This window comes from Scheffersomyces coipomensis, assembly GCF_036884675.1.
Source record: "Scheffersomyces coipomensis strain NRRL Y-17651 chromosome Unknown DFJ63scaffold_7, whole genome shotgun sequence".
Classification (NCBI taxonomy): domain Eukaryota; kingdom Fungi; phylum Ascomycota; class Pichiomycetes; order Serinales; family Debaryomycetaceae; genus Scheffersomyces; species Scheffersomyces coipomensis.
The window spans coordinates 713527-728837 of NW_027042898.1; the positions used below are offsets into that span (position 1 = coordinate 713527).

The 15311-nt window shown below is 31.4% G+C and overlaps 7 protein-coding genes across 7 annotated transcripts; 6 read left to right on the plus strand and 1 right to left on the minus strand. All coding sequences in view use genetic code 12, as the record gives it.

Annotated features, from left to right (window-relative positions):
• Positions 1 to 89: 89 nt before the first annotated feature.
• On the plus strand, positions 90 to 3032 carry SEC12 (Sec12p). Its single transcript, XM_064907269.1, has one exon. The coding sequence runs from the start codon at positions 175 to 177 to the stop codon at positions 2920 to 2922; it is 2748 nt and encodes a 915-aa protein (XP_064760148.1). The 5' UTR covers positions 90 to 174; the 3' UTR covers positions 2923 to 3032.
• Positions 3033 to 3188: 156 nt separating this feature from the next.
• On the plus strand, positions 3189 to 4571 carry RAD18 (E3 ubiquitin-protein ligase; the record flags this gene model as incomplete). The annotated part of the gene is made up of 1 exon (XM_064906547.1): positions 3189 to 4571. One exon carries the CDS (start codon positions 3189 to 3191, stop codon positions 4569 to 4571), a length of 1383 nt encoding a protein of 460 aa, XP_064760149.1.
• A 559-nt stretch (positions 4572 to 5130) lies between these two features.
• On the plus strand, positions 5131 to 6489 carry DFJ63DRAFT_277454 (uncharacterized protein; the record flags this gene model as incomplete). The annotated part of the gene is made up of 1 exon (XM_064904606.1): positions 5131 to 6489. A coding segment is annotated over one exon (1359 nt), but the record flags the coding sequence as incomplete, so codon positions are not given.
• Positions 6490 to 8221: 1732 nt separating this feature from the next.
• Positions 8222 to 8596, plus strand: DFJ63DRAFT_315437 (uncharacterized protein; the record flags this gene model as incomplete). Its single annotated transcript, XM_064906548.1, has 1 exon — positions 8222 to 8596. The coding sequence occupies one exon, from the start codon at positions 8222 to 8224 to the stop codon at positions 8594 to 8596; it is 375 nt and encodes a 124-aa protein (XP_064760151.1).
• Positions 8597 to 10518: 1922 nt separating this feature from the next.
• Positions 10519 to 10869, plus strand: DFJ63DRAFT_315439 (uncharacterized protein; the record flags this gene model as incomplete). The annotated part of the gene is made up of 1 exon (XM_064906549.1): positions 10519 to 10869. One exon carries the CDS (start codon positions 10519 to 10521, stop codon positions 10867 to 10869), a length of 351 nt encoding a protein of 116 aa, XP_064760152.1.
• Positions 10870 to 11633: 764 nt separating this feature from the next.
• Positions 11634 to 13674, plus strand: DFJ63DRAFT_240375 (ATP-dependent DNA/RNA helicase). Its single transcript, XM_064904317.1, has one exon. The coding sequence runs from the start codon at positions 11808 to 11810 to the stop codon at positions 13614 to 13616; it is 1809 nt and encodes a 602-aa protein (XP_064760153.1). The 5' UTR covers positions 11634 to 11807; the 3' UTR covers positions 13617 to 13674.
• A 7-nt stretch (positions 13675 to 13681) lies between these two features.
• Positions 13682 to 14620, minus strand: DFJ63DRAFT_320918 (uncharacterized protein). Its single transcript, XM_064907270.1, has one exon. It carries the CDS (start codon positions 14476 to 14478, stop codon positions 13732 to 13734), a length of 747 nt encoding a protein of 248 aa, XP_064760154.1. The 5' UTR covers positions 14479 to 14620; the 3' UTR covers positions 13682 to 13731.
• Positions 14621 to 15311: the final 691 nt, after the last annotated feature.

The following is a 15311-nucleotide window of genomic DNA, read 5'->3' on the forward strand; positions in this document are numbered from 1 at the left end:
CTGGAAATGTCGTGTCACAACAAATTTTAAGGTGAACTTTTTTAAGACAACAAACAAACAAAAACGAATCACCAACTTTTTTTTGGATTGAATTTTTAAATTTTCAACTTTTGATTCAACAGGGGGTTTGCCATCATAGTTCCAATTGATTAGAATAGGATTTGAATAAAGTCAATGTCATTAAAGGAGGCTGCAACGTTAGACATTGGGTTCCCGATCTTGGGAGCCAAGTTCATTAACAATAAGACCATTCTTGTTGCTGGTGGTGGAGGCGAGGGTAATAATGGAATACCAAATAAGATCACCGCTATCAAATGTACCTTTAAAATCAAGGATCCAAAGCGTCGATTACAAAGATTCAGAGAGATCACTTTGCCTTCCAATGAAGACTCTCCTCAATGTTTGGATACAGCTCGTATTCTTGACGATGAAGAGAATAAGTTTACTGTATTCGTTGGTTGTAATCAATCGTCTCAATTGATCAAATCAATGAATATTAATAATAACTTAAGAAAATACGTATATACTAAGGATGAACATTTGCGATTCATAGATGCAGCTCAATTGGAAGAAGAAATCAGTGGTAATGCTGATGAATATCCTAAGATCATTAGATTATCTCAAAATAGTACTGTTGGTGGATTATTAACTTCAACTATTCCATCATCAATTTATGTGTTTAACCCAGATAATTTAGAATTGAATTTCAAATATAAACCAACTAAAGATGTTGAAATTAAAGATTATAGTTTGAGTCCTGATGATGATGGAAAATCTTTATGTTATATCACTTCCAACTCCATTGAAACCATTTCAACTTCAACTGGTGATCTACTTTCATCATCAACCAAGATCGCTAACATCGATAAAGAATTGAAATCATTAACTCTTTCTAAAGTTAGATTTATTGATAATTCAAATGTTATTATAAGTGCTAGTGTCCGTGGTGGTAAAGGAGCTGTATTATTACAATATAATATTCACACTTCAAAAATCATTAAACAAAAAGTTATTTCAAAAGCATTTAATAATATTGTTGCCATTGATATTTCCCTTAGTCAAAATTTAATCGCTATTGCTTCCAATGATTTATCATTAACATTAGTTAAGCTTGATAATTTCCAACTAATTAAAACCTTTAAAAAATTACATCCATTTGCCATTACAAGTGTATCATTTTCTCCAAATGGTAGTAAATTAGCTACTGGAAGTGCAGCAAACACCCTTCATATCTTTAGAATTCCTCAAAACTATGCTAAGGGTAAATCAACCATTGGTACTATCTTCCAATACTTACTTACGATTATTATTGTGGCGGTGTTAGGTATTTATTTACAAACCGCTTATGAAAATGGTCAATTACAAGAATATATTGAATTAAGTAAAGAATATTCTGAAAAGAGTAAAGTGTTAGGTATCAAATATGGTCAATTGAGTTATGAAAGAGCTCAAGATTATGGATTAATTGGATTTGAAAAAGCTCAAGAATATGGATTGATTGGTTTCGAAAAAGCACAAGAATATGGTCAAGTAGGTTATCAACGTGTTCAACAATATGGTAAATTAGGTTATAAATTTATTAAAGATAAAATTAATGGTGATAATGTTGAAGGTGATGATTCTACTAAACAATATTTCACTATGGATGAATGGATTGAAGCTTCTTCTTCAGAAATTTTTGATGAACATAATGATGTTTATATTTCAAATATTATTGAGGTTGATACTGAAACTGAAACTACTGCCACAACTGAGACCACCAGTGTTTCATTCTCTTCATCTGTATCTGAATCTGAATTATCGGTTGAATCCCAAGCTACTTTAGATGATGAAGTTGAAATTAAAGAAGTGACGAAGGATATCGAAGATATAACTTCAAATAATCCTGAGCTTGATACTGAATCGTTCTTTGAAGAATCAAGTAATTATATTGAAACTGTTACAAATTCAATTCCTCAATTTAAAGAACCTGAAATTGAAGTCGTTCAAAACGTTACTGAATCTAGTTCTGTCGAATCTATTGTTAGTGAATCAACTATTAACGAGGAAGAGGTTGAAATTCCAAGTTCGGAATCATCAATTGTCAGTGAATCAACTGAAGAACCTGTCATTTCTGAATCAACTGAATCTCCTATTCCAGAATCCAGTTCTAATACGAGTGAATCAACTGAAATCATTTCTTCTGTCGTTGAAGCTGTTTCTGAAGTATCAAGTGAAAATTCTAGTGTTGTATCAAGCGAATCATCAAGTGAAGTCAAAGAAGTTACTGAATCTATCCCGGAACCAGTTTCAGAAGTTAAGGTAGAACCTGTCGTTGAAGTACACCCACCAGTTGTTCCTGAGCCTGTTGTTTCTGAAGTAACTCATGAAGAACCAGAGCCAGTATCTTCAGAATCATCTTCTTCTGTTGAAACTGTAAGTTCCGAACTCTCTGTCTCTTCTGTTGTCGCGGAATCCAAAGAAGCAAGTTCATCTGAAACATCAACTACTGTATCTTCATCCATTTCAACTCCAGTTGAAGTCAGTTCAGAGCCATCATCATCAGTCTCATCATCAGTCTCATCATCAACTACAACTTCTCAAAGTGAAGAATTTGTTTCGTCATCATCATCATCATCATTACAAAGTTCGTCAACTACTACGATTGAACAAGTTTCTTCTAGCGTAGCTGAAGTCAAGAGTTCATCAACTACAACTGAGAGTAGTTCTTCTGCTACAACCGAAACCACCAGTTCTACATCCACCAGTGAAACTACTAGTTCATCCTCAACCAGTGAGATTACTAGTTCATCGTCAACCACTGAAACCACTCAAATTAGTGAAAGTTCAGTTGAAATAAAAAAGGAAACCGAAAAGGTTATTCCTAAAGAAGAGACCACAAGTACTACTATTATAGCTCATACAGAACATGATGAATTATAATCTAGTTTAAAACAATTTGCTTATTAATTAATATTATTATTATTTTTCTTTATATATAAAATGCATATAAAAAATGGAATAGAAAAGTTTATCATTATCATCTTTAAAATTCACAAACCCTCATATATGTAAGCACAGTTTTTTTTTCAACTCTAAATCTTATAACGCGTACGATTATAAAAATTTAAAATCTTGATCTGTAATTAAAACTTTAAACCAACCATATAAAGCTCATTACCAATCAACATCATAACATCTGGATCAAGATGAGTTCTTTCAGTGCGTTTAATAAGAATGCACTTGATGTATCCGATCCATCAGAATGGCAAAATTCAAAGCTTCCAAACTTATCAGAGTTAGAAACTCTTGAACGATGTTATATCTGTAAAGAATTCTTCAAAGCTCCCGTCATAACTGGTTGCAATCATACTTTTTGTTCACAATGTATAAGGCAATATTTAATCACTAATAATCTATGTCCATTATGTAAGAGTGAAGTATTTGAAAGTAATTTGAAGAGAGATGTGTTATTAGAGGAGATTGTTACGTGTTATGCCAGAATACGACCTCATTTATTTAAATTACTTGAACTTGATAGATTAGAACCAACTGATTCAGAAACTATGGAGATAGACAGTCTGCCAATTATAATAGAAAGAGAGAATTTGAAACGTCCGGCAGATAGTAGTGATGATATAATTGAAATAGTGTCAGAAGAAGAAATTCCAAATTTGGGACTGATTAGCAGTAGTGGTAGTACTCCGGATCCAGAAGTTAAGAGACTTAAATTGGAAAGTGAAGTGAAAGACGATCCCGATAAAGCTTCCTGTCCCGTATGTGGAACATCTATGTCAATATCATTTTTACAAAACCAACATATTGAAGAATGTTTAAATGGGAAAGTAACCACCAAACCGAAACCATCAACATCATTTCCTGTTCAATTATCAAAGAAGAAAACTACATCAAAGGGAGGTATAGCATCATTCTTTAGGAAAAGGGAAACTAGTTCCTCATCACCCATCCCATCCTCCAGTCCAACATTAAATCCTCATGAATCATTAGGACATTCTGATTTCTACTTTAAAGAAGTTTCCAAGCATTCAACTGATAATAAGAAATTACCCAAATTAGATTTCCAATCCTTAACTACTCCACGATTAAAGGAGAAATTAACTGCATCACAAATCCCTATTAATGGAACTAGAACTCAATTAGAGTTACGATATAATCAATATTATGTATTATTCAATTCAAATTTGGATAGTAATCATCCTGTATCGGAAAAAGTATTAAAACAACGGTTACATCAATGGGAATTATCACATCTGGCGTTTAAATCACCGTCAGGTGATTTATTCAGTAGTGGTCGAAGTTCATTAAGTCATAAATCGATAAGTTCAAAAACTTTTCTGGGTAAAGAATGGATAAATGCGTATCAGAGTGAATTTAAAGAGTTAGTTGAAAAGGCACGAGCATCCATGATGGTGGATAAAAAGAAGGAAGTCGCTATACTAGAAGATCAAACAGGTGATGAACTGGTTGAAAGTACTAGTAATGATATTGCTCTACCCATCGAGTCTAAAGCAGCGGATTCCAATGTATCCGTCCCACCGGTGGAACCTAAGGAAGACAATCTCTGTATATAGTATCAGAAAATATATATGGTAAATTAATAGACATACACTCATGACAAATACACATATCTATAAGTAACGATCTAGATGGCTTAAGTGACGGGAGGGGCGGTGATAGAGTAGATCATGACGACCGTTATGAGGCTGTTGTTTCCAATTGTAATAATTATTCCATGACACTAAATATCAATTAACTAGTACCCATTTCCTAATTAGGCATCAATTTCCCTGTCAAAAATAATTAATCCGCGCTAAATAAAAAATTATTTTGTGTAAACATCGATGTCTGACTCTCTCGGTATTCTGTCAGGACCAAAATTGCATCATCATCAAGATTGTTAAATTAATTTCAATTTCTTGGGCCTTAGAACCACTTTATTTTAGCGTTCATCTTATAGATAGCATATATTCTAGTTGAAGACAGTCCTATAAGTCATTATAGTGATTTGGTCTATAATCAAACCATATTCATTTCTCATCTCATCCCTTTGCATTACATTCCTAATCATCCCACCCCAGCATTTTTTAGCTCGCTCATCACAACTAAGACCACCACACTACGGCACTCATGGTTGACGAGTCATTATATTTAACCACCCATGAGACAGCATTGGCTGTAGTAGCGACGGCGATGAAGAAAGCTCGTCTACGAGTAGATACTTTATTTGTCAACTCATTCATAGGGGGTATACTATTCACTTCAGGTGGTATGTTATTCGTTATGATTCATTCATACTGTCCACAACTAGTACAGGATAATCCAGGTATAGTATCATTGCTTCAAGGTGCAATGTATCCTATTGGGTTATTTTATGTTGTTATAATGGGGGTAGATTTATTCAATTCCAATGTCTTATTTTTCAGTACGGCTATATGTCGTAATGCAGTTTCAATAGTTGATTTATTAATCAGTTGGTTTATAAGTTATTGGGGAAACTTAGTGGGGACTATCTTTGTTTGCTATGTGATATGTAATTATTCAGGAGTTAGTCAAGAAGAAGCATTTATAACTGGATCAAGGGAAATTACATTACAGAAATGTAGTTTTTCATTTGTGGAAAATTTAATAAAAGGTATTGCTGGTAATTTCTTCGTTTGTTTAGGTATCTATTTACAATTAATGGCGAAGCCATTACATGTCAAGCTCATACTTATGGGATTACCAATATTTACTTTCGTTAGTATGGGATTTACTCATTCCGTGGCAGATATGTATATGTTAATCATTGGTTTAATTAATCATGCTCCAGTTTCAGTAGGTGAAGTTGCCTGGAAAGTAATGTTACCAGGTGCCCTTGGGAATATCATTGGAGGTTCTTTCTTTGGTATTGTTATAACATGGTACTTACATCTTGTGGTTGTTGAAAGAGATCAAAGAGAATTGAACTTACCAAGATATGAAGTAAGAGATGAACAACCAGAATTAAACATGGATTCAAGAGTTGTAAGACAAGTTGTTCCTGAAGTTGAAGAAACTACTGAATTATTTGATGAAAAGAATTCAATGGATGAAAATGAACAATTTTCAAGCTCCCACTCACCTAATAGCTCCCAATTTAGAGCAAGACCTTTATATGATGATGATATGGTAAGAACCCTGAATGAATTAAATAGAGTTAGTTCAAGATTATCTACTGTATCAAGAATGAGTATGAAGACTTTAAATCCAAAGACAAAGTCCCCCAAGAATGTTTTCCCTGTCTATGGTATGGGAGCTCCATCCAGAAGAGAAAGTCAAATTGCATCAGGTAGATCAGATGAAGAAGAAGATGATATTGATAATGAAGTTGGCTCAATAGCCATGGAGTTGGAAGATGAAGATGAAGGTCGTGGTCCATCTGCAGCTTATATAGGCGAACAATTAAAGAAAGTGCTATCAAGAAAGAAAACATCACCAAAGAGTAAGAATAGCAATGATTTAGAAAATCAACATCAACGATCAGCTTCAATGTTAAGACGTCCATCAACATCATCTATACGAACTCGATTCAGATCAAGAGGAAGTCGAGCATCATTAGCAGAATGGAATAGTAGACTTGAGAGAGCCAACATAAGTCCAAGAGCTGCTGCTGCCGCTGATAACGTGGCCGGTGTCGATCCATTATCAGTTCATTATAGAGGCAGTCAATCATCCATAGCGAGAACAAGTACCCGATCTCAATCTCAATCTAAATCACCAGGGTCTAAACCCATGAAGAATGTGGGTTCTATAGACAGTGAAATAGATCCCATCTCATTTCAAAATGCGGACATAGAGGAAGTGACTGAATCCAACACTCCTAATAATGAATTCAGTGTTAAAGATTTTGAACCCGAAAAAGACTTGGGTGATCCTGATAGTAGTAAAGATTCATCAACGTCATCGTAAATGATTATCAGAAACTGAATCATGCCATTCATAATCAATAAACCCACAATACATCCTGCATTTATATAATATGTTAGATTTCATTCACATATAACTAATTAATACACGTATTTATTTTTTTATTTCGTGGTAAGCGATTTGTATTATAAAACGAAGAAAATAATTATTATTCACAATATCACTTCAGTATCTAAATCCTCCTGGGAGAAATAATCAACAAAACCGGGAAGAAGTTTTTAAAAAAAATCAATGTATATTAAAAATTCATGATTTAAGATATATAAACAATTCATACTGTTCGTTTATAGGAAACCACAAGCTTATTATTATCAAAAGAGAAAGTATCTTAGCTTATTCCTTAATATGAAGGTGGCGGCACGAATTTCGTTTTGACCCTTTTTTATTTTTCTTGAAAATAATAGAAGTTATACTCTAAACATCTCAGCTAGACAGTATTTGAAGACAATATTTCTTTTATCTTATTTATGTTTCAAGTTTTCAAATAAAATTTTGATTATTGAGATATCCGTTCAAATATTGGTTATTTAGTATATTTAGCATCAAGTTTTTGTTTCATATCCGTGACATTGGTTTATTTTTTCCAGTCCATTTAAAATACTATAAGAATATTTATTATATGATTTATTTTTTATTAATTTTTTTGTCTTCAACTTTAATCTAATAGAATCACTGTTCATGCAACTCGTCCGTTCTCTTTTACTCTGCTTAGCTTTCCTTTCAGGAACCAACTAAATAATTTGTTTCTTTTTGAAATTTAAATGTTTGAATTAATTCTTTAAAGTATAGGTCTTCCAATGAAAATGCTGAACCTCCAAAACCAAAAAAAACATTTACAAATAGATTGGGTAAAACTCAGAAAACATAAACATATTACTACGTGTTGGACTGGAAGGACATTTTTAACGATACTGTTAGCTATTTTGCTGGAACTAGTAGCATTTATTTTGTTTGCTGTCTTGGGGATATACAAAAGTTTTGAGAGAGGAATCTAAATGAGTATTCTCTTACATTAATATTTGATTTAGAGAAGTATATATTATTGTACAATTTTCTATATATATGTATCAAATCATAATCTAGTGTAGTTTAATAAAGTATTCCAATCATCTTAATACATATCTTAGAAATAACTTCCTAATTCTCATGAGCCAAATTTTATGCTTGACATTATATTATTCTTTATTTAAACAGAATTATATATGACAGTATTAATATATAGTGTATTTTATTAAATCACTTTTTACTATTTGAAGCATAGCTGTAACTACTTTCAATGTCTTCTACTTCTAGAAACGTTACATCAACTGCTGCTCAAAGTATGGCAACTGATAGAATTTATCCCACTGGGGAAGTCAATAGTGAAGACTCATCTGAACTACTTGCAACCAATAATACATTTAGTAAATTTTTGAAACCTATATCTACCAGATTAGATAGGATACATACCACTATATTACAATGCTTTCTAACTGACGAAGGGATATTAGAATTAGAAAGACAGTCATTTGAAGATGAAGACGAATGTATTTTATGTCTGGATTCTGCTCCTGGAATTAAGACTACGGTAGGTTTAGTATTATTCTTTCTTATGATAATGGGCATGAAGGGTGTGATGATATTCACAACCATTCAAACACAACCCCAATAACTTTTATTGTGTTAGATTTTCAAGTGTTGAATACCAAAATACGTTTTGTACTTGTCTTAGATAATGTGTCAAACGAAAGTATTTTAAATTATCGTCTGCTAATTTTGCAGCATAAATAAAATTTATTTCGGAGAGCAAAGAAAGATATATACAACAGTTTTTCCTTAAATTTAACTTTCAACTAGATTAAGTAGTTCATATATGTTTATTAATACATCTTCCAACCAAAATTCTGAAGCAGTTCAACAAGTTTCAATACCTGAAATTCATTTACAAATTGATTGGGAAGGTCTTCGAAAGCGTAATCATCATATGTTGTGTTGGGCCGGCAGAGCGTTTTTGTATTTTGTATTCGCTTTTATTATAGATTTAGTGTGTAATGCATGTTTTACAGGTTATTGTTTATATTATGTCATTAAGACAAACATCTAATTATTACAAACTTTATTCGAATAATTATTTTTACAGATTCATAGGAATTAATATATTTTAAACTAGTTGTAAAACTTTATGTATTTTACGCTTGTAGTAAATAATGTCTCAGTAAATGCTTGGTACTTTTTAATAATAATGAATTACATCTTTCATCCTATCAAAATATTACAAATCTATCACACACAAGTTAAACAAGATGTCTTCACAAGACGAATATGTCCCACGAGTGAATGAAATTCATCCAACCGCAGAACCAGTTTCTAATACTGCATCTCAAATCCAAGAAACCAATAATACTTATAGTTCTACTGATTTTGTTACCGGCACCCAAGCATTAGATGAAGTTAATACCTTTGTACTTGAAATGGTAGTTGGTTTTGCTATCCTGGAAACACCCAAAACTGTTGAAGCATGCAATATCGTTTCGAATGAACATCGTTGTTATTTCTGCGAGAACACAGAAATGGGTGCTGCTAGCTTATTCATTATGGCTTTAATGTTTTATGGGAGTATGAAATGGAAATCGTTTATTATAGAGTGGGCCTTGAAATGAGATATACAAAAAGAGTCCACCCAGATCATTCAAGTTTCCTACAGAACAACATTCTTATCTTAAAATCAATTTCTTTCAAACACGTTTACGTTTTTGCTTATAATTTAAGGGTTATTTTAGAATATACTTTAGCATACGAACTTATCTAATTATTGTACCGCTAGTGTCATAAACGTCAAGATCTACTACTTAAAAGCTCTCGTTCATTTATTTCCACCTTAATTATTTTATTAACTATATACTATTTTCATAATTTTTGTCAGCTAATGTTAGAACTAGCTTTTGATAAATTTTCTCCAACTATACCTTTGGATATAATTAAATTATAATTATTAATTTCGTTTTAAACCCTCAACTTTCATATAAATTAATTGATTTAATACAACTAAGAATATGTCTTCAAATCAAAGTGACGACCCTAGAAAACAAAAAGTTCATTTAAACATAAATTGTGATGAACTTAAGAAAGTTAATCATACAGTATGTGTTGGACTAGAAAGGCTCTTTTAGCCATCGTTTTTGCCGTTTTTATGGAGTGTTTAGGGTTTGTTTTTTATTGTTGCTACTATTCTTGTGTTCTACCCAATTATTCTTATGATAAAGGTTTATATCGTGAAGTACGTGATAATATACATTTAGTTATATATATATATTAAATTATAATCTAGGTGTAGTGTTCAATAAAGAATTTTAAACTTCTTAACTGATATATCTGCTCTTTCAGATAAACTCTATCTTCTTGATTATAAGAAGTCAGATTTTATGCCTGTATTGGTGCAGTTCATTATTTTAGCAGAATGAATTGACTTTGGATTTTGAATATATAATATCTGGAATTCTTTCAATATTGTATCTTAGATATAATTCACAAACAATAATAATTACCAAAATTTCTTTGGATAATAGCAACGTTACCACTAGTGCTGTCCAAAGTATGGCAACAGATAGAATTCATCCCACTGAAGAATTCAATATTGAAGACTCATCGGAATCTCATGGAACCAATAAATTGAATGCATTCAGTAAATTCTTAAAACCCTTATCCACCGGATTAAATAGAATTCATACCATTGTTTTAGAAACTGGCCTTACTAATAACGAAAAAATTACATTTGAAACAGAGGTATCAGAGAAGAAAGATTATTGTTTGTTATGTCGGAAATGGTCTATTGGGATTGTGGAAATAATTGCTTTAACGTTAATATATTTTATGATGATGGGAGCGAAGGGTTTATTTATTAGCATAATCCTTGAAAAATTATCAAAAGACAAATTACTGTCTTAAATCTCAACAAACTATTTAACTCTAGTATCTAGGTTTTTACAAAATAAAAGCAAGTTTAATTTAAATGTATATAATAATCCCATGCAATACAGTATTTTTGCAGACGAATATTGCAATCTCCTCATAATGAATCGTGAACAATAAGAAGAAAAAACCGTATACCTTAAAATTAAATAGATCCAATCTGGTATTATATAATTATTGCATTACTACAGCCATAGAAGTTTGGACCTTCTACTTCACAACTCTTGTTCAAAATATATTATTCTTATATTCTACTCTGCTAACTTTGCATCCAAAATAAAGTTTTTATTTGGAAATTTGAATAAGAAACCTTAATCCCGAACTCTCAAGTTTTATCATAACTATCTAAATCAACATGTCTTCAAATCAAGATCCGGATTCAGATGAAGAAACAGTTCATTTACAAATAGATTGGGACGAGCTTAGAGAATGTAAGCATGCAAATATGTGTTGGACTAGGAGGGCTTATTTATTTATAAGTATTTCCATTCTTATGGAATTGGTAGGATTTATTTTGTATACAATTATTGCGATAGGCATCAGTTTTGATAGAGGTTCAATCTAAATGATTAATCTTAGACTAGAACCTTAGACAGATAAATATATATTAGATATGTTAATGATCAGTTCTCTATATCTTTACAAAAAATATATAATCTAGTGTAAATGAAAAAATATGAATGATATATAATTAATCCCATATAACATCTATAAGAATACAATTGTTATTCATTTTCTTTTTTTGCAGTAAAATCGAAAAGTTACACAAAATAAAAAAATAATTTTTTTTAAAATAGGCCATCTCTAGTCAGTATCAAAATAGAAAAAAAAAATTTGAACCTCATCTTATAAGACGCTAGAGCAAGAGACGATTTACATCATTTACCGTTACATTCATTCAATAGATAGCAGTGATGGTTGATTCAGTTAATGGAGCTGCTGCTTCGAAGGCATACTTGGATGATACCACTACTTGGGAATCATTCAACTTAGATCCAAGATTATTACAAGCCATTAATCATTTAGGATTTGATAATCCTACTTTAATTCAATCTAGTGCTATATCATTGGCCTTAGAAGAGAAAAGAGATATAATAGCTCAAGCATCTACTGGGTCAGGAAAGACAGGGGCCTACTGTATCCCTGTTGTGCATGATTTACTTGTGGAAAGTGAATCCAATAACAATAATAATAATAATAATAACGAACATCAAATAAAGACTATCATTTTAGTTCCAACTCGAGAATTATCCAATCAAGTTCATCAATTTATCGAAAAGTTATTGATATATAGTAATAATAGTAAGATTAATATCCTTAATTTATCATCCAATTTAAGTGAACAAGTTATAACATCATATTTAAACAATAAACCTGAAATCATCATATCAACCCCTAGTAAATTAATTCAAACTTTAGAAAAGAATGTCAACTCCAATTTAATCGATTTAACTCATTTGAAACATTTAATCATCGATGAGATTGATTTGATCTTATCATTCGGATACTTTGAAGATTTAACCAAATTGGAAAATTACTTAAACTCCACTAATTTTAAAAATTTACAAATCTTTTTAATGTCAGCTACTTTGATTAATAATTCTACTGAAATGAATTATTTAAAATCAAAATATTGTCAAAAACCAGCTATCTTGAAATTAAATGATGAGAATTTAAATCAAAATAATTTAATCCAATATTATGCTAGAGTTACTGAATTTGATAAATTTTTATTCTCCTATGTTATATTTAAATTGAATTTGATTAAGGGGAAAACCATTATTTTCGTTAATAATATCGATAGAGGGTATAGATTAAAGTTATTCTTTGAACAATTTGGGATTAGAAGTTGTATTTTAAACAGTGAACTTCCTATAAATTCAAGATTACATATCGTGGAAGAATTCAATAAAAATGTGTATAATTTATTAATAGCCACCGATGAAACCAACGAGTTTGTGACTGAAAAAGATGAACAAGAAGAAGATGAAGTTGAAGAAGAACAAGTAGAAGTTAAAGAAGGTGATAGTAAATCATCCAAGTCTCAAAAATCAAAGAAATCAAAAACTAAAAAGGATAAAGAATATGGTGTTTCTAGAGGGGTTGATTTCCGTAATGTCGCATGTGTCTTGAATTTCGATTTACCAACCACATCCAAATCATATGTTCATAGAGTTGGTAGAACTGCTAGAGCCGGTAAAGCTGGTATGGCGTTATCATTTATATTACCATTAAAAGAATTTGGTAAACATAAAACTGCTTCATTAGCCACTGCTAAAAAAGATGAAAAGATATTATCAAGAATCATTAAACAACAATCTAAGAATGGATTAGAAATCAAACCTTATCAATTTGATATGAAACAAGTTGAAGGGTTTAGATATCGTGCTGAAGATGCTTTCAGAGCCGTTACTCAAACTGCAATTAGAGAAGCTAGAATTAAAGAATTAAAGAATGAATTGATTAATAGTGATAAATTAAAGAGATTTTTTGAAGAAAATCCTCAAGATTTAGCTAGTTTAAGACATGATAAAGAATCTCATCCATCAAGAGTTCAAAGTCATTTAAAGAGAGTTCCGGATTATTTATTACCTGAAAGTGCCAGACAAGATCATAAAAAGATTGGTTTCGTTCCATTTCATAAGAATAAAGTGCATAAGAATAAAAAGAGAAAATCAAGTGGTAAGAAATCTGATCCATTAAAATCATTTAAAAGGAAGTAAGATAGTAGTACATAATTAAAGTATATATTAAGGATATATATATTAAAAAATCTATTAGATACACATTAATAAAACGTAGAATTAAAGATGCAGAATGAAGGAAGGTAAGGATGAATCATGCCAATTTACTTAAGATTACATTCCATAATAAGTTTGCTAAACAATTAGCTGGGAATAATACTGATTTTGGAATGAATACAAACAGACAAATTGAAAATATTGGCCAGAAGCAATAACTATATTTCAAAGATTTTATGAATGCAGCTCTGGTATTGGCTGATAATTCACCAGTATCCCATAATGAGTTCAATACATTAAAGATTAATTGAAAGATTGGAGCCCCAATGAATTGATCCACTATAATTCTTGATAAATTACTATCAATTCTAAAGAAAAGGACATCGATCCATAATACAGTGAAATACCCATTTAAAAGACCCCATACCATGAATTTAAAGATTTTATTTAAACTATATTTCTTTTTAATATATTGATTTATAGATTGAGCTAAAGCAGCAGTAGAAGATCCTAATAAAGTTGGACCTAAAAAGTAATGTATGGAAGTTAAAGTGGGATAATTATAATATATGATTAAAGATACGATTGATTCAATAACAAGATTTATGATCAAACGTTGTAATAAGTATTTCCCATTAGGATTGAAGTGAATATCCAAGTTAGCATTTGAATTATTGGAATCAATGGTGGTTAATGGAGTTGATTTTTCTAAATTTAAAAAGTTTTTGGTGACTGATGTAATGGTGGCTTTAGAAGTGGTAGTAGCTGATGAGGATGCGATGGTTGATGTTTGTTTATCGTTGGGATAGTTATGCAACGGAATCTCAGATCCTAGTTTTGCCATGATGATGAGGTTGGTGGACAAGGTTGTAGATGATAAATGATAGATGATGGATTATGTTGGCTGCCTTTTCAAATCACACAGATCCATTTTTCTGTTTGGCGTGTTTTGATTCTTTTTTTTTTTTTTTTTTTTCTTTCATTTCCTCGCGTGTCCACTTCACCACATTTTTAACATGTGTAAAATGATAGACTCATAAGGGATCATAAGGGTTCATAATTATAGTGGAAAGAATGTGGGATAATGTGATGTGTGGATAAGCATCATATAATCACGATAAATGACTAATATACCTGGTTGGAGATATTATAACCTAACATTAATGGGTCAGATGAGTCTAATCGTTAGAGGAATGGTAGCTCACACGAAGCTAAAAAAAATTATTGTCGTGAAATTGCAGACACGTCCAAAATCATGTCCATTTGATGAGTTGACAAACTTTATCCAGAGGCAAGAAGTTATGGATTAGAACATGTAATCACATTTCCAACGTTCCTATAGACTCAGATATACGAAGTACGTATAATTCGTAATCCAAGAATGGACTTAACGGAAAAACTTGACATGACCAGAAATATGACAGGAGATAAACACAGTAAAAACATTACCGCATTAAGTAACCATCTCCGTTAACTTCAAAACGGTCAACACAAAACTTTAATATCCTTTTACTTCAGTATGGTCTATAGACCGAACAGTTCTTTACCCAGATTCCCCATAAGGCTTTTACCGGTTTACTTATGAATAACCCATACGGTGCCGAGATATTATAGTTGGTTGGAACGGCACTTTCCTAATCAAGTTAAATACCATTCACTTCCATGTTATATCCAGAT